This window comes from Cryptomeria japonica, chromosome 7 (genome assembly GCF_030272615.1).
Source record: "Cryptomeria japonica chromosome 7, Sugi_1.0, whole genome shotgun sequence".
NCBI lineage: Eukaryota > Viridiplantae > Streptophyta > Pinopsida > Cupressales > Cupressaceae > Cryptomeria > Cryptomeria japonica.
In genome coordinates, this window is record NC_081411.1 from 13165857 (window position 1) to 13184934 (window position 19078).

The 19078-nt window shown below is 32.5% G+C and overlaps 2 protein-coding genes across 2 annotated transcripts; both read left to right on the top strand.

Annotated features, from left to right (window-relative positions):
* Positions 1-2038: 2038 nt before the first annotated feature.
* On the top strand, positions 2039-5465 carry LOC131039921 (SKP1-like protein 1A). Its single transcript, XM_057972765.2, has 2 exons — positions 2039-2155; positions 4890-5465. Exons 1-2 carry the CDS (start codon positions 2039-2041, stop codon positions 5463-5465), a joined length of 693 nt encoding a protein of 230 aa, XP_057828748.2.
* A 10889-nt stretch (positions 5466-16354) lies between these two features.
* On the top strand, positions 16355-16795 carry LOC131039922 (SKP1-like protein 1A). The gene has a single exon (XM_057972766.1). It carries the CDS (start codon positions 16355-16357, stop codon positions 16793-16795), a length of 441 nt encoding a protein of 146 aa, XP_057828749.1.
* Positions 16796-19078: the final 2283 nt, after the last annotated feature.

A 19078-nucleotide genomic window follows, 5' to 3' on the forward strand; every position in this document is an offset into this window, starting at 1 on the left:
TAACCCCTAGTTTTTTACTCCAATCTCACTTCATTTTCTAGAACCTTCTACGTTAACAAATGATAGAAATTTCACACAAAATAGGAATAAGTACAACAAGATGTTGATGCAATGTACTCTACTTTTGCAATAGATGGAGATAGTGAATCTTGCTTCTTACTAACTAAGAACCCAACATACCTCCCAAAAAAATGCAACACTACTAGTACTTTTCCTATTATCATTAATTTTGGTCCAATTAGCATCTGTGTATGCTTTCAACATGAAATATATCTATCCATTCTTCTTATACCAAAGACCAAAATCAAATATATCTATACTTCTTATGATCAACTTCTGCAGATAAATCATCTTTAATCTACAAATTTTGTTGTAGTAGATATCTATGCAATCTAGCATATGGAACTCTGAGTGCTTGTTTGAGTCCATATAATACCTTCCTCACCCAAGCTACAAGCCATATCCATATTTTTTGACAATCTAAATCCATCTAGTTGACAAAATTTTGCTTCAAAATTAAAACCTTCAACTTGTGAATAGCCTTTACATACCAATCTTTCTTTATAAATATATATATAGTAAATTTGTTACATAAAAGTAAAATATTAGTTAAAAAACTATTTATAATGTATATATTACTAGTTAAGAATCACCTCCCATGAATCCATGCAAAACAAATATACACAATCAAATCTAGAAACAACTTACTAACATAAGAGGTCATTAGGTTGAAACAACATAAATCACACTATTACACCTCACCTCTTACTACACCCAAGAAGCTTCACAACACATCAAATAATAAAAGAACCTAAAAGTTAACTATACCCCAAGACAAACATAAAGTTCTTTTACACCTCACTTACATAAATCACACTATTACACCTCACCTCTTACTATGGGTAATTATTACAGCTTTAAGATTACTAACATCAAATAATAAAATCATAAGTGGTTGACACATGAAAAAAAACTCAAACTTAACCACCCCCAAAGACAACATAAATCACACTATTGCACCTCACCCCTTACTATGGTAATGACATATCTAAGCTTCACATCACTAAATAATAAAAAGCATAAAATAAATGAAGCTTAAATAAATCAAATAAAAAATCGATGTCCAAAACAATAAAAATAAAATAATATTTATATGCACTCAAAAAGTAGTTTGGACACATATAAAAAATAAGATTCTTATAAAAATTTTAAGTAAATTCGTTACATAAAATTAAAATATTAGTTAATAATCTATTTACAAAGCATATTACTAATTAACAATCACCTCCCAAGAGGACTAATTCACAAGAAAACATAAATCACACTATTACACCTCTCCTTTTACGTTTGATAATTACACTTCTAAGCTTCACAAATATCAAATAATAAAGACATAAGAGGTCAACACGATGAAAAGCTAAAACATCACAACCTCTCATGACAACATAAATGGCACTATTACACCTGACCACTTACTATTGATAATTACACCTTGAAACTTCATGAGCATCAAATAATTAAAACACCTAAAACTTAACCACTTCCCAAGGCAACATAAATCACACTATTAGATTTCACCTCCTATGAAAACATAAATCACATTACACAACACGTAAAAAAAACTAAAACTTTACCATCTCCCAACACAACATAGTTCACACTATTACACCTCACCTCTTACTATTGGTAATGACATATCTAAGCTTTACAAACATTAAATAACAATAAAATAAAAAAAGAGACCATCCTTATAAAAACCTAAAACTTAACCACCTTCCAAAACAAGATAAATCACACTATTACATCTCACCTCTTATTGTGGATAATTACACCTCTAAACTTCATAGTATCAAAAAAAAAATAGAAACTTCAAAATTGGACCATAAAAAACCATAAAACATAAAGTTTTCTCCCAAAAAAATCCCTAAACAACATAAACAAAACCCTATATATACCAAATTACATAGCGAGTTTCCCCAAAGGTTTTTTGGTCAATCCCCATTTCAATACTTTCTGTGACATTCCCTTCGAGACAGGCATGGCGGAGGATACCACTGCGAAGGAATGTAAGGTGAAATTGAAGAGCTCGGATGACAATATTTTTGAGGTCGAGTATACCATAGCCATGCAGTCACAGTTGTTAAAGAAAGCTCTGGTTTGAACAAATGATAGTTTCTCCTACAGGGAAAGAATATATTCTTTAGCAGAATTCAATTCATTTTGTATCTTTAAGTTCTTCAACCTTTCAACATCATAATCTTCAAGTGCCATCTCAAGCTACTTCTCCAAATCCATATTCAATGATTCCAATTTCAAGCTATTAAACTTCCTTTGAGGCACAAGGATCTGATACCAATTGTTGGAAACCAATAACACTTAGAGGGGAGGGGGTGAATCAATGTTATACCCAAATAACAAAACATTCATACAACAACTGGTATACTGGTATAAACATAATTCAACGAAGTAAAGCAACCAATAAGCCAAACACATAAATGAAAATCATAGTCTATTTTTTTACATTATTAATTAAATATTTGTTTGGTGGATGTATAAAATAAATTTGAAACATAATCTCATTATTTAGATAAATTCCCTTCTCTAGCCAACTCATCTTTGATGTTCAATAATAAAAAACTAAACCTAATATTTTTATTCCTTTTGGCATTCATGTTATCTCTATCAATAATTTCTCTCCTATAACCATTATTGTAATACTAATTATAATAAAAAACTAAACCTATATTAATAATAACTTCTAAATTCTAAAAAATATTAATCAATTATGTTCTTTAATTATTATAATATCAATATATTATAATTATATTATAGTATTATTGTAAATTATTTTATATATTTATTATTATATTGTTGTTATTTATTAATTTATTATTTTAAATATTAAAACTATACTATTAATTTATTGCATTAGATAACTAAAATAATATTGTTAATTTTTATTCCTTTTGTCATTCATGTTATCTCTATCAATAATTTCTCTCCTCCTTTGGTATCAAAGATAAAGGGACAATCATAATATACTATACATCTAGTTTGGAAAAGGAGGGAAAATAACTCCTAGTTTTTTACTCCAATCTCATTCTTCCTTTTCTACAACCTTTTGTATATAAGAGTTTGTTTCATGACACTATGCAATGTATTCTACTTTTGCAAGAGATGGAGAGAGTGTTCTATTTATACCAAAGACCAAAATCAAATATATCTATACTTCTTATGATCAACTTCTGCAGATAAATCATCTTTAATCAATTTACAACCATTTGTTAAAGGGGTAACAACCAACTTACAATTGTCCATTTCAATCTTCTTTAGCATCCCTCTAACTACTTAGCTTGTAGACCAAGAAAGAGTGACAAGTCACCAATTATTGACATTTCAAATTCCTTCTCCAAATTTGGTTGTAGCAATCTAATCTAACTCTAAGTGCTTGTTTGAGTCCATATAATGCCTTCCTGGAGCTACAAACCATATCCATATTTTTTGACAATCTAAATCCATCTGGTTGAGAAAAATTTGCTTTATAAATATATATAGTAACTTCATGACATAAAAGTGAAATATTAGTTAAAAATTTATTTATAATGTATATATTACTAATTAAGAATCACCTCCCATGAATCCATGCAAAACAAATATACACAATCAAATCTAGAAACAACTTACTGACATAAGAGGTCATTAGGTTGAAACAACATAAATCACACTATTACACCTCACCTCTTACTACACCCAAGAAGCTTCACAACACATCAAATAATAAAAGAACCTAAAACTTAACTATGCCCCAAGACAAACATAAAGTTCTTTTACACCTCACTTACATAAATCACACTATTACACCTCACCTCTTACTATGGGTAATTATTACAGCTTTAAGATTACTAACATCAAATAATAAAAGCATAAGTGGTTGGCACATGAAAAAAACTCAAACTTAACCACCCCCAAAGACAACATAAATCACACTATTGCACCTCACCCCTTACTATGGTAATGACATATCGAAGCTTCACATCACTAAATAATAAAAAAGTATAAGATAAATGAAGCTTAAATAAATCAAATAAAAAATGGATGTCCAAAACAATAACAAATATAACAATTTTTATATGCACTCAAAAAGTAGTTTGGATACATATAAAAATAAGATTCTTATAAATTTTTTAAGTAAATTCATTACATAAAATTAAAATATTAGTTAATAATCTATTTACAAAGCACATTACTAATTAACAATCACCTCCCAAGAGGACTAATTCACAAGAGAACATAATTCACACTATTACACCTCTCCTCTTACGTTTGATAATTAGACTTAAAACATCACAACCTCTCATGACAACATAAATGACACTATTACACCTGACCACTTACTATTGATAATTACACCTTAAAGCTTCATGAACATCAATTAATTAAAACACCTAAAACTTAACCACTTCCCAAAGCAACATAAATCACACTATTACACTTCATCTCCCATGAAAACATAAATCACACTACACAACACATAAAAAAACCTAAAACTTAACCATCTCCCAAGAGAGCATAATTCACGCTATTACATCTCACCTCTTACTATTGGTAATGACATATCTAAGCTTTACACACATTAAATAAAAATAAAATAAAAAAAGAGACCATCCTTATAAAAACCTAAAACTTAACCACCTCCCTAAACAAGGTAAATCACACTATTACATCTCACCTCTTATTGTACCTCTAAACTTCACAATATAAAAAAAAAATAGAACCTTAAAAATTATATCATAAAAAACCCTAAAACATAAAGTTTTCTCCCAAAAAAAATCCCTAAACAACATAAACAAAACCCTGTATATACCAGATTACATAGCGAATTTCTCCAGAGGTTTTTCGTCAATCCCTGTTTCAATCCTTTCTGTGACATTGCCTTCGAGACAGGCATGGAGGAGGATCCCACTGCAGCCATGGTGAAGGAATGTAAGGTGAAATTGAAGAGTTCGGATGACAATATTTTTGAGGTCGAGCATGCCGTAGCCATGCAGTCACAGTTGTTAAAGAACGCTCTGGCTGACAGCGGCACGGACAGCACCCTGCCTTTGCACAACATTTCCAGCGAAATTCTGGCGAAGGTGATCGAGTACTGCGAATATCATGTTAATGCCGCCAACACCATCTCGGTGCGGGATGTGAAGATGTGGGAACAGGAGTTCGTGAGGGACCTTGATCAAGCAACTCTTTGTCATCTCATCTTGGGCGCCCAGTACATGGAGATACGCAATCTTCTATACTTAATATGCCAAACTGTAGCAGAGAGGATTAAGGGTAAAAGCTCAGAAGAGGTCAGAGAGATATTTAACATACAAAACGACTTGACTCCTGAAGAGGAGGAAGAAATCAGGCGTGAAAATGAGTGGGCCTTTGAGGAGGAAGTTCAGGAAGAAGTCGAGCGCGAAGGTTGAAAGCATGGTACTTTGCTTTGTTGTCAACTAACTTTATAGTCAGTTTCTGGGCTTCAAAAACTTATGGGTTTTATTTGATATGCTATTTTCTTGGTGTGCTGGACTTAACCTACTTTAGGTGATAATCTGATTAGGGTTTGAATTGTTTTGAGCAGATAAATCTGAAATGCTACTTTTCATTTCAGAATTGATATAATTTGAAATTATTAAATATCAATTGTTCTGATATTGTCTATCAAAAATATTATTATTGAATATTTTGGATATTAATTTAATTAATGTGTTTTTGTTTTAATTGATTAATTTATTTTAGTTTTCAATTATGGTATAGACATATATTTAGATCTATTGATTGATATTTTTTAATTTAAGAATGTTGGATTTTATTTGGTATTGGTATTATCATGTTCTATTAGACTCAATGTTGTTTTAGGTCATAAGTTGCCAATATTTTAGATAAGGGACTAGCGCATGTTTTCTTTCAATTGTTTTCAAAAGATACATCTCAAATGCTACTATTTTTATTAAAATTGGTATTATTTGAAATTACTAGTATCAATCAGGCTGATAAGAAACTATGGGTTAGTGTAGTTAATATGTCCATTTTTCTATTGATTAACCTATGTTAGTTTGTAACACTGACACATACATATATTCAAATGTGCTGATTGGTATTATTTAATCTAATAATGTTGGGTTTTATTTCAAACTGGTATTTTCCTCATTGAACATAATATTATTTTAGGTCATCAGTTGACAATATTTTTAAAAATGGACTATTGTATGTTTTCTTTTAATTTTTTCTTCAAGATACATGTCCAATTCTAGATTGCTAGATTACTGCTGTCAACTGGTATTCTTTAATCTAAGAATTTATGGGCTTTATTTGCTACTACTATTTTCCTGTTCTAATTGGATTAATCCTCTTGTATGTCATTAGTTGACAAAAAAAAAATTAACATCTCAATTGCTACTTTTGTTTTGCTCATTGATTGGTATTCATTAATCTAAGAACTTATGAGTTTTATTTTTTCCTAATTTGTTGGACATAATGTTGTTTTAGGCCATAAGTTGACAATATTTTTAGAAAAGGACATTGATATGTTTTATTTCCATTTTTTATTAAGGCAAAAATAGATTTTGAAACCCTGTACAACATTTTCTAAAAGGACCTGAAACCCTTGGAATTTACAAGAATCTAAAACCCACTACATAGACGAAAGATGCAACAAAATATCACTCAAGTAAATAGTAACCAACCCACAACCATACAAGCACAAGCTAATCATGAAAGAACTACCTCTTATAATCAACAAAGGCCTCCAATTTGCAACTCCAGAAAGTCCAACCTACTCGAGCAAAACTCCTCTCCACTTCAATGGAAAAGGATCCCACCTCAATAGACATAATAAAGGAAGAAACCACCAAGAAGATAATTCTTACATGATCTAACCCCACCTCTAAGAAGCCAAAGACAAGAGACGCCTTCACAAAGCCACTTCCAACCACTCCCACATGGCCAATCACCAACTCCATAAGGGATGCAACCACCACAATGAACTATGAAACAAAAAGAAGGTTGTGGTGAGAACCAAACCCAATCCATAGCCACATTGAAAACCTGAAAGCACTAGACTCCAACAAGCCTCATCACAACCCCAAAATGAAAACTATCTCTTAACTAAAAACAAGGAAAGAAAACAACTAAGATTTTCCCTTGAAAATCAATAGCAACATATTCACAAGAATAATGCAAGATTAGATAAACCAACACACTGAGGAACAAGCCCCAACAATCATAGGAAAAAAATCAAATAATCCAAACGAAGACCAAACCCTAACAGAATTGCCACCAACAGAGACCTAAAATAGAAAAACGCCAAACACCACCTCTACGTGCACCCATAAGAACAAAATCCAACCCAAACAATGTCATAAAGACCGTCCTTGAGATAGTTCCAACAACAACAGACCCACCAACAGACCCACCAATAGGAACCTAAATGACCACAACAACCAAGGAACCAACAAACAGGGCTATCCATAAAATGCTAGCAACTATAGTAGCCAATAAAGAGAAAAATCCCAAAAAGCTTATATGGCAACAATGTTGACCAAACTCAACGAAACAACCTTTGCAAAGACAGAACCAAGAAAACTAGGAATCATAGAAGGAAAAGTGACTACCACACCAACAGCATTCACCACTAGATTGAGCCAGATGCAATAGAACAAAAGGAACCCACAGCCATGTCCATGCCAAAAAAGACAAAGAGAGCCAAACATCTCTTGAACAGAGGTAGAGACATAGTCTGGAGCCCAAAAAATTCATCTCCATCCTCCTCATCACCATTGGAGTGTTGTTCACTTCATTTAGCTGAATTCCCTATGTGTCATATCACCTTTGGAGTGTTGTTCACTTCACTACTCTGTAATTTTGTCAAGAGTGCTATTGATTAATATCTTTGATATTTTTTGATTTTTTTAATCTGTTCATGTTTTTATTGATTAACTTTTGTTGATTAACTTTTGTGAGTCTAATAATGGCAAAGACATATTCAAATGTATTTGCCCTTGGAAATCAGTAGCAACAAAACTCAAATAATCCAAACAGAGAGCAAACCCTAACATAATTGCCACCAACAAAGACCTAAGATAGGAAAACACCAAACACCACCTCTATGTGCACCCATAAGAACAAAATCCAACCCAAACAATGTCAAAAGACCATCCTTGAGATGGTTCCAACAACAACAAACCCACTAATAGAAACCTAAATGACCACAACAACCAAGGAACCAACAAACAAGACTGTCAATAAAAAGCTAGCAACTATAGCAGCCAATAAAGGGAATAATCCCAAAAACCTTATATGACAACAATGCTAACCAAACTCATGGAAACAACCTTTGCAAAGACAGAGCCAAGAAACCTAGGAATCACAAAAGGAAAAATGATTGCCATACCAGCAACATTCCCCACAAGGACAACCACGTGCACAACTAGATCGAGCAGAAGAAAAGGAACCCACAGCCATGTCCATGCCAAAAAAAAGCAAAGAGAGCCAAACATCTCTTGAAAAGAGGTAGAGACACAGCGTGGAGCCCAAAAAATTCATCTGCATCCTCCTCATCCGAACCCCTATCTCCTTTAGCGGAATTCCCTATGTGCCATATCACCTTTCTAGTCTTGTTCACTTCACTACTCTGTATTTTTGTCAAGTGTGTTATGATTAATATCTTCGATATTATTTTTTTTAATGTCAAAGACATATATTTGATATTGATATTTTTTGGTCTATTAGACTTAGTGCTATTTGAAGTCATGAGTTGACTATTTTAGAAAAGTTACTAGTGTATGTTTTCTTTTGATTGTTTTATGAAGATTCAGGTTGAGAATATTTTATGGATGGGGCTAGTGTATGGTGTCTTTCAATTATTTTTCAAAGATACATATCAAATGTTATTATGTTTTTCGAAAATAGATATAATTTGAAACTATTTTCTTTTTAAAAAGTTATTAATTGAGATGTATTGATTGATATTATTTGATTTAAGTATTAATGGGTCTTACCTGATATTGGTATTTTCTTGACCTATTGGATTTAATTTTATTCTAGGTCATAAGTTGACAATATTTTAGGAAAGGAATTAGTATGTGTTTTCTTTCAATTGTTTTGTGAATATGCATCTCAAATGCTAATATTTTTCTCCAAAACTGGTATAATTCAAAATCACTAGTATCAACTACACTATTTTTTCTGTCAAAAATGTTATTGATTTATATTTTTAATATTAATTTAGTCAATGTATCCATTCTTTTATTAATTAGTATTCTTTAATTTAAGATTACTAGTAATGATTGCAACAATGTTAATTATTGGTTCAGATGTGTTGATTGGTATTCTTCAATCTAAGAACTTATGGGTATTACTTATACTATTATTTTCCTTTACTACTTGACTTAATGTGGGTTTTGATCAAGAGTTGAAAATATTGTAGGTAGTGGTCTAGTGTATGTTCTCATTCAATTGTTTTTGTAAGGATTCATCTCAAATGCTACTACTATTTTTTATATAACTAAAATTAGTAGTATCAATTGGAGTCATTTTTTCTATAAAAAATGTTATTGATTAATATCTTTGATATTAGTTTAGTTAGCATGTCCATTTTTTTTATTGAATAACCTCTCTTAGTCTTTAATAGTGGCACATGCATATATTCAAATATATTGATTCATGTTCTTTAATCTAAGAAACGGGAATTGATATTTTTTTAAAATTAGTTTAACATTATTAATATTATTGTGTGATTGGTTTTTTTTGTATCAATGCATATATTATTATAATTAGAAGATAAATTTTCACATATTAGAAAAGAATAGATAGAAATAGTCATACTTTAAAATCCCAAATCAATGGCTACAACAACACTAAATATTTTTTTCAAATAAATATATATTTTATTGCAAATGGTGAAAACCATAAACAAATTTGTTTGAATCTATTGTTAATTGATTACATTTCTTTAATCTAAATAGTTTATACTCAAGTTCCATGTTATTTTTATCAATATCATTTTCTTGTGCTTTCTAAATTTTTAAAATACTTGTAAGTATGTCAATGGGACCTTTTTCTAATAGTGAACTCCAAAGGTTCTTAATGAGCCCAACAAGAATCAAATCTTGTTGAGTGTCAAGCTTAGACATGGAAAAGAGATGAGTTTAAGATCGGGCCCCACACAAATTTGGTGGCATGGATTACCCTCTGTTCTTATCTCTTAGTTGAAGATGTTTAACTAAATGGTCTGGCTCCCTAACCAGTAGCTAAAATCAATTTGTGGACAAAAGATATTGGTAAGTACTATCATTTTAAGTGATATTTGTTTTAGTTTGTTTTTCTATTTTAGATATTTAGTGATAAGGAGAGGCTACTAAAATCATCATGACATAAATTATCACACTATTATTAATTCAATTGACAATAATAGTATCAATTGAAATTAATAGTATCATTTGAGTTTTTGTCAAATCTATTATTGATTCAGATCTATTGATTGGTATTCTTTATTCTAGAAACTTGTGATTTTTATTTGATATGAGTATTTTACTAGTATGCTAGAATTGATGTTGTTTTAGGTCATATTATGTTGTTTTATTTCAATTATTTTGGAAGATAAGTCTCAAATGCTACTATTTTAGTATCAACAGGTTTTGAAGGGACCCTGAAACCCTTCATAGCATTACATAATAAGATTGAACCTTATAGACCCACATAGATAGAAAATAAAAATAAAGATAAAACAGCTGACAAACAAACAAGGATCAAAAACCAACAAAAGGACAACACACATGCACACAAGGGAAAACAGAGGACCCGCCAAGAAATAGACCCAAATAAAACTACTTTTAAGGGGCTCTATAGCTTCCAACTCTAGTTGATCCATAGAGGTAGTTGGACTCTTAATTTCTTTGATAACCTTATTAGCATGCAACACCTTCTTCCTGGCCTTGAGAATTTTCTTGAGGGTACCCTCAAAACTGGAAACACTCCTCTCCAGAACTTTGTCTAAAAAATGTTAGTACTTTTTATATTAGTGTAGTTAATATGTCTATGTTTCTATCTATTAACTTGTGTTTGTTTGTAACAATGGCAGATACATATATTGAAATGTATTGATTGGTATTCTTTAATCTAATATTGTTGGGTTTCATTTCAAATTTGGTATTTTCTTCATTGGACATTATATTATTTTCTTCATTGAAGATAATATTGATTTAGGTGATAAGTTGACAATATTTTAGGAAATGGACTATTGTATGTTTTCATTCAATTGTTTTTTTAAGATACATGTCAAATGCTAGATTACTGCTATCAATTGCTCTAATATATTTTTGTTGATATTGGTAATTCTTTAATCCAAGAATTTATGAGTTTTATTTTTTCCTAATCTGTTGGACATAATTCTATTTTAGGTCATAAGTTGGCAATATTTTTAGAAAAGGACAAGGATATGTTTTATTTCAATTGTTTGTGAAGATACATCTCACATGCTATTATGTTTTTTCAAGGCTAACAAAATTTAAAATTACAGGTATCAACTACGATCATCTTTTATGATAGTATCATTTTGTGCATAGAAGAAAGATGCAACAAAATATCACTCAAGTAACTAGTAGCCAACCCACAACCATACAAACCCAAGTTAATAATTAAAGAACTAGATGCGACAATCAACAAAGACCTCCAATTGATAAGTCCAACCTACTTCCACAAAACCCCTCTCCACCTCAATAGAAGAGGATCCCACCTCAATAGGAACAACAAAGGAATAAACCACCAAGAAGAAGAGTTTCACATGATCTAACCCCACATCTAAGTAGCCAAAGACAAGAAAAGACTTCACAAAGACACTTCCAACCTCTCCCACTTGGCAAATTACCTACTTCACAAGGGGTGCCACCATGACAATAGAAACAATGAAAGAGAAAGAAGGTTGTGGTGAGAGCCAAACCCAATCCATAGCCACGAGAACACAAAAGAAGATCAAAATAAATGTAGCCAGAGCCCATATAAGTAAAATGGAAACCTAAAAGCACCATACTCCAACAAGGTTGATCATAACCCCAAAAGAAGAACTATCTCTTAACCAAAAACAAGGATAGCAAACAGCTAATATTTTTCCTTTAAAATTAGTAGCAACATCTTGACAATAATAGTACAAGATTACATAAACCAACAAACTGAGAGGCAAACCCCAACAATCATAGGAAAAGACTCGAATACTGCAAAAAGACCAAAACCTTACAGAGTTGCCACCAACCGAGTCCTAAGATTAAGAACCAAATCCAACCCAAACAATGTCAGAAAGACCATCCTTGAGATGGTTCCAACAACAATAGACCCATGGTTGAGAAAAAAGATAGCGACCATAGTAGCCAATAAAATCCCCACAACCTTCCATGGCAACAATGTCCACCAAACTCATGGAAACAACCTTTGCAAAGACAGAGAGCCAAGAAACCTAGAAATCATAGAAGGAAAAGTGACTGCCACACCAGCAGTTCCATTCACCACAGGGACACCCACGTCTAGATCTAGATCAAGCTAGACACAACAGAAGAAAAGGAATCCATGTGCATCCTCATCCGACCTCCCATCTCGTTTAACTAAATCCCCTATGTGCCATATCACATTTGGAGTCTTGTTCACTCCACTACTCTCTATTTTTGTTATTAAAAAAAAAGTTATTGGTCAATATTTTTGATATTATTTTAGTTAATCTCTCCATGTTTTTATTGATGAACATTTGTGAGTTTCTAATAATGTCATAGACATTTTAGAAACGTTCTATTGTATGCTTTCTTTTGATTGTTTTGTGAAGGTTCAGATGGACAGTATTTTATGGGTGGGGCTAGTGTATATTTTCTTTGAATTGTTTTTGGAAGATACATATCAAATACTAATATGTTTTTTCAAAAGTGATAAATTTAAAATTATTTTCTTTTAAAAATGTTATTGATTGAGATGCATTAATTGATATTGGTTAATTTAGTATCAATGGGACTTCTCTGATATTGGTATTTTCTTGGTCTATTGAAATTACTTTTTTATTTTTTTTAAATCAATAAGTGCTATCATTAATGGGGATAGCTCCCTATATTACTTGAAAGTTTTTGAGATTACATTGAATTTGACTTTCATGAGCCCAAAAAACCAAGTACATCTTTCCTATTACATTTATAATATACTTTGCATAATAGACACTTACGGTTATTCTCCTATAGCAACCTTAGGGTTCCACAAAAAGACCTACTCAACCCCCTGTCCCCCAATAGCTTGATAAATCACTGTAGCATACTCACCAATCTATTTTTCAAAATTAATTTTATTCGAAATCATAAGTTGACAATATTTTAGAAAAGGCATTGGTATGTGTTTGTTTCAATTGTTATATGAATACATATCTCAAATGCTACTATTTTTTCTCCAAAACTGGTATAATTTGAAACTACAAGTATCAACTACACTAATATTTTCTGTCAAAAATGTTATTGATCAGTAATTTCTTTGATATTAATTTAGTTAATGTGTCCATGCTTTTATTAATTAGTATTCTTTAATTTAAGATTACTAGTAATGACTTCAATGATATTTTATGTCAAAAATGTTAAATTATTTGTTTACCTATATTGATTGGTATTTTTTAATGAGAGAACTTATGGGTTTTACTTGATACTATTATTTTCCTTGACTGCTAGACTTAATAATGGTCTAGATCATTAGTTGGCAATACTTAGGTAGTGATGTAGTATATGTTCTCTTTCAATTGTTTTTGTGAGGATACATCTCAAATGCTACTATTTTTTGTATAATTAAAATTACTAGTATCAACTACACTCCTTTCTTCTATAAATTTTTTTATTGATTAATATCTTTGATATTAGAGTAGTTAACATGTCCATATGTTCATTTAATAACCCCTCTTAGTTTTTAATAGTGACACATGCATATTATTAATCTTTACTTGGCTTAGGTTTATTTGTATTTAGTTTAGGATACTCCTTTGGAATTTGTCCTCTAGTACATGTGTGAGGACAAGTCATTTCTTTAATTTTCCTTTATTAAGGAATATTAGATTTCCTCCATAAGAGGATGTTGACACATGGTAAACACATTTTATGAATGTTGGCATTCATAGATTTGGGAGTTGCTTTGTAACTCTTGTCCTCATCTCTATTTAAGAGATGTCTCCTCTCTCATTTCTTCTTAATGACATTATTGTAAAGAGCCTCTCTCTCTCTCTCTCTCTCACTCTCTCACTAATTTTAGGCATTGCCTCATTCATAATATGACAAGGGGTTTTTCTTTTCTTTTCCCCTTTCAAAAGTTCTTCTGCCTCCTTCTTAACATTTGGGTGATTGCTCCAAAGATTTCTACATATCTCTTGGTAACTTTTACTTGATCAATAAACGTACTTGGATTTTGTTTTTCATTCCTTTCTCTTGTATTTCCTTTCATGGTATTAGAGCAGGTTCTAATCCTTGTTTCAAACCATTCTGTGGAGTTCACCTTCTTGGAGGCGTTCTTGAGAGGAGAAGAAGTTCTTTCTCTAATATTTTCTACTGTACAGGTTTTTTATTTCAGATTTTAATTTTTTTTCAAACTTGTTAACAAGTTTGCCGGTAGGTTCAATCTTCTTAGATTCTACTTTTTAAAAAAAATAAGCTTTGGAAGGCATGCTTCCAAAGTTTCTTCTTTCTGGTTTAAAGTTGTGGCTTTGGAAGGCTTGTCGCCAAAGTTTCTTATGCCATGAAAGAGTTGGCCATGTCAATTCTGATTATATTTCATTGATGCAAAAATAAAATATGGTTGATGGATTGCCTACTATTGTTCCTTCTCAAATTGTTTGCAATAGTTGTATGAGTGGTAAGATGCATAGGGAACCTTTTCCTCATGGTCAATCTTGGAGGGCATATACTAAATTGCATCTAGTTCATAGTGATCTCTTGGATCCCATGGAGAATCCCTCCATCCAAGGCTCAAGGTATGCTCTTCCCTTCTCCAGACACCTATAGACGAGATGATCAAAATTATTGCAATGGTAACACTTCATGTTTGCAAGATATGAACCTCCACCAGAACTTCCAGATCTACCTCTGTTGTTGTTGTTGTGACCTCTTCCTCTACCATAATTTCCTCTTCCATTGGATTCATTAGTCTGCTCAGTCAATTTTGACTCTCCTTGTGATCTTGCATCACTTCCTTTTCCACTATATCTTCCTCTATAACCTTTTGAATCTTGGCCTCTACCTTTGCCTCTGCTAGTAGTTTCATGTTTCTTCTTATTCTTTTCTTGTACTTTCAGGGCCAATAGATAACATTTGTGAATGGTATTTGGACTCAACAATATTAATTGCTCTTGTATGTTCCATCTCAGACCATTAAGATACCTTTCTACTCTAATGCTTTCATCCTCCACAACTTTTGACCTTAGACACAACTTCTGGAACTCTTTAGTGTAGGTACTTACATCTAACTCCTTTTACCTTAGGTTTTGTCTTTTCCTATGTAACTGTATTTCATAATCCTCAAGAAGATAAGTCTCTCAAATTTTTCTTACCATTCCTTTCCAAGTAGAGATGGGGATCTTACCTTCTCTTTCTCTCTCATTTTGTATAAACTTCCACCAAGTAATGACAACACCTGTCATTCGTGACCTAGCCACTTTAACCTTTTGGGCCTCAGGCACACTTTCACACTCAAAATGGTTTTCCATACCCTCTATCCATTCCATTACAGACTTTGCTTCCATCTTGCCACTAAATAGTGGTACTCCTTCCAAAGACTTTCCACTCATTGCCCATAAAGCCTTCAAGAATGGTTCTTGATCTATAGCAGGGTCTGGGATAGGGACTTCATCCTCTATTGCCAACATTTTACCCTTCTCATCTATCTTCCCACTCACTTCTGTTCTCTTGACTTCCACTATACCTAGTTTCTTATCCGATTGCTCCAACCTTTCCTTGAGCAATCGGTTTTCATCTTCTTGGTCAGCCACCTACTTAGCCAATCCTGCATTGGTCACCATCTTTACTCCTTGTTATAAAAACCTAAAAATTAACCACCTCGCAAAAAAAAAAAATCACACTATTACATCTCACCTCTTATTATGGATAATTACCCCTGTAAACTTTACAATATCAAAAAAAAAATAGAAATATAAAAATTAGAGCATAAAAAAACCCTAAAACATAAAGTTACCTCCCAAAAGAATCCCTAAACAACATAAACAAAACTCTATATGTAACAAATTACTTAGCAAGTTTCCCAACATTTTTTTGTTAATAAGTATTTCAATCCTTTCTGTGACATTCCCTTCGAGACAGACATGGTGGAGGATCTCACTGTAGCCATGGCGAAGGAATGTAAGGTGAAATTGAAGAGTTGGGATGACAATACTTTTGAGGTTGAGTATGTCGTAGCCATGCAGTCACAGTTGTTGAACAACGCTCTGGCTGAGACTGGAACAGACAACACTGTGCCTTTACACAATATTTCTAGCGAAATACTGGCGAAGGTGATCGAGTACTGCGAATATCATGTTAATACCGCTAACACCATCTCGATGCAGGATGTGAAGATGTGGGAACAGGAGTTCGTGAGGGACCTTGATCAAGCAACTCTTTGTCATCTCATCTTGGGCGCCCAGTACATGAAGATACGCAATCTTCTATACTTAATATGCCAAACTGTAGCAGAGAGGATTAAGGGTAAAAGCCCAGAAGAGGCCAGAGAGATATTTAACATACAAAACGACTTGACTCCTTAAGAGGAGGAAGAAATCAGGCGTGAAAATGAGTGGGCCTTTGAGGAGGAAGTTCAGGAAGAAGTCGAGCGTGAAGGTTGAAAGCACGGTACTTTGCTTTGTTGTCAACTAACTTTATAGTCAGTTTCTGGGCTTCAAAAACTTATGGGTTTTATTTGATATGCTATTTTCTTGTTGTGCTGGACTTAACCTGCTTTACGTGATAATCTGATTAGGGCTTGAATTGTTTTGAGCAGATAAATCTGAAATGTTACTTTTCATTTCAAACTGGTATTTTCTTCATTGAACATAATATTATTTTAGGACATAAGGTATTCAATATTTAAAAAAATGAACTATTGTATCTTTTTATTCAATTTTTTTTGAAGATACATGTCAAATTCTAGATGGCTAGATTATTGCTGTCAACAGCTCTAATATTTTTTGTTGATATTAGTATTTGACTCAGATGTATTGATTGGTATTCTCTAATCTAAAAATTTATGGGCTTTATTTGCTACTACTATTTTCCTGTTCTATTGGATTAATCCTTTTGTATGTCATAAGTTGACAATTTTTTTGTTAACATCTCAATTGCTAATTTTCTTTTGCTGATTGATTGGTATTCATTAATCTAAGAAGTTATGAGTTTTATTTTTTCCTAATCTATTGGACATAATGTTATTTTAGGTCATAAGTTGACAATATGTTTAGAAAAGGACAACGATATGTTTTCATTTTTTATTAAGGCAAAAATAGATTTTGAAACCCTGTACAACATTTTCTAAAGGGACCTAAAACCTTTGGAATTTACAAGAGTCTGAAACCCACTACATAGAAGAAAGATGCAACAAAATATCACTCAAGTAAGTAGTAACCAACCCACAACCATACAAACACAAGCTAATCATTAAAGAACTACCTCTTATAATCAACAAAGGCCTCCAATTGGCAAGTCTAGCAAGTCCAACCTACTAGCACAAAACTCGTCTCCACTTCAATAGAAAAGGATCCCACCTCAATAGAAATAATAGAGGAAGAAATCACCAAGAAGATGATTTTTACATGATCTAACCCCACCTCTAAGAAGCCAAAGACAAGAGAAGCCTTCACAAAGCCACTTCCAATCACTCTCACATGGACAATCACCAACTCCATAAGGGATGTGACCATGCCAATAAACTATGAAAGAGAAAGAAGATTGTGGTTAGAACCAAACCCAATCCATATCCACGAGCCACACAAATAAAGATCAAAAGAAATGTACCTCGAGCCCACATACTCACAATGAAAACCTGAAAGCACTAGACTCCAACAAGCCTGATCACAACCCCAAAATGAAAACTATCTCTTAACCAAAAACAAGGAAACCAAACAACTAAGATTTGCCCTTGGAAATCAGTAGCAACAAAACTCAAATAATCCAAACAAAGAGCAAACCCTAACATAATTGCCACCAACAGAGACCTAAGATAGGAAAACACCAAACACCACCTCTATGTGCACCCATAAGAACAAAATCCAACTCAAACAATGTCAGAAAGACCATCCTTGAGATGGTTCCAACAACTACAGACCCAATAATAGAAACCTAAATGACCACAACAACCAAGGAACCAACAAACAAGACTGTCAATAAAAAGCTAGCAACTATAGCAGCCAATAAAGGGAATAATCCCAAATACCTTATATGGCAACAACGCTGACCAAACTCATGGAAACAACCTTTGCAAAGACAGAACCAAGAAACCTAGGAATCAGAGAAGGAAAAATGATTGCCACACCAGCAACATTCACCATAGGGACAACCACGTCCACAGCTTGATCGAGCAGAAGAAAAGAAACCCACAGCCATGTCCATGCCAAAAAAAAACAAAGAGAACCAAACATCTCTTGAACAGAGGTAGAGACAAAGTGTGGAGCCCAAAAAATTCATCTGCATCCTCCTCATTCGAACCCCTATCTCCTTTAGCGAAATTCCCTATGTGCCATATCACCTTTCTAGTCTTGTTCACTTCACTACTCTGTATTTTTGTCAAGTATGTTATGATTAATATCTTTGATATTATTTTTTTTAATGGAAAAGACATATATTTGATATTGATTTTTTTTGGTCTATTAGACTTAGTGCTATTTGAAGTCATGAGTTGACTATTTTAGAAAAGTTACTAGTGTATGTTTTCTTTTGATTGTTTTGTAAAGATTCAGGTTGAGAATATTTTATGGATGGGGCTAGTGTATAGTTTCTTTCAATTGTTTTTTGAAGATACGTAGCAAATGTTATTATGTTTTTCAAAAACTGATATA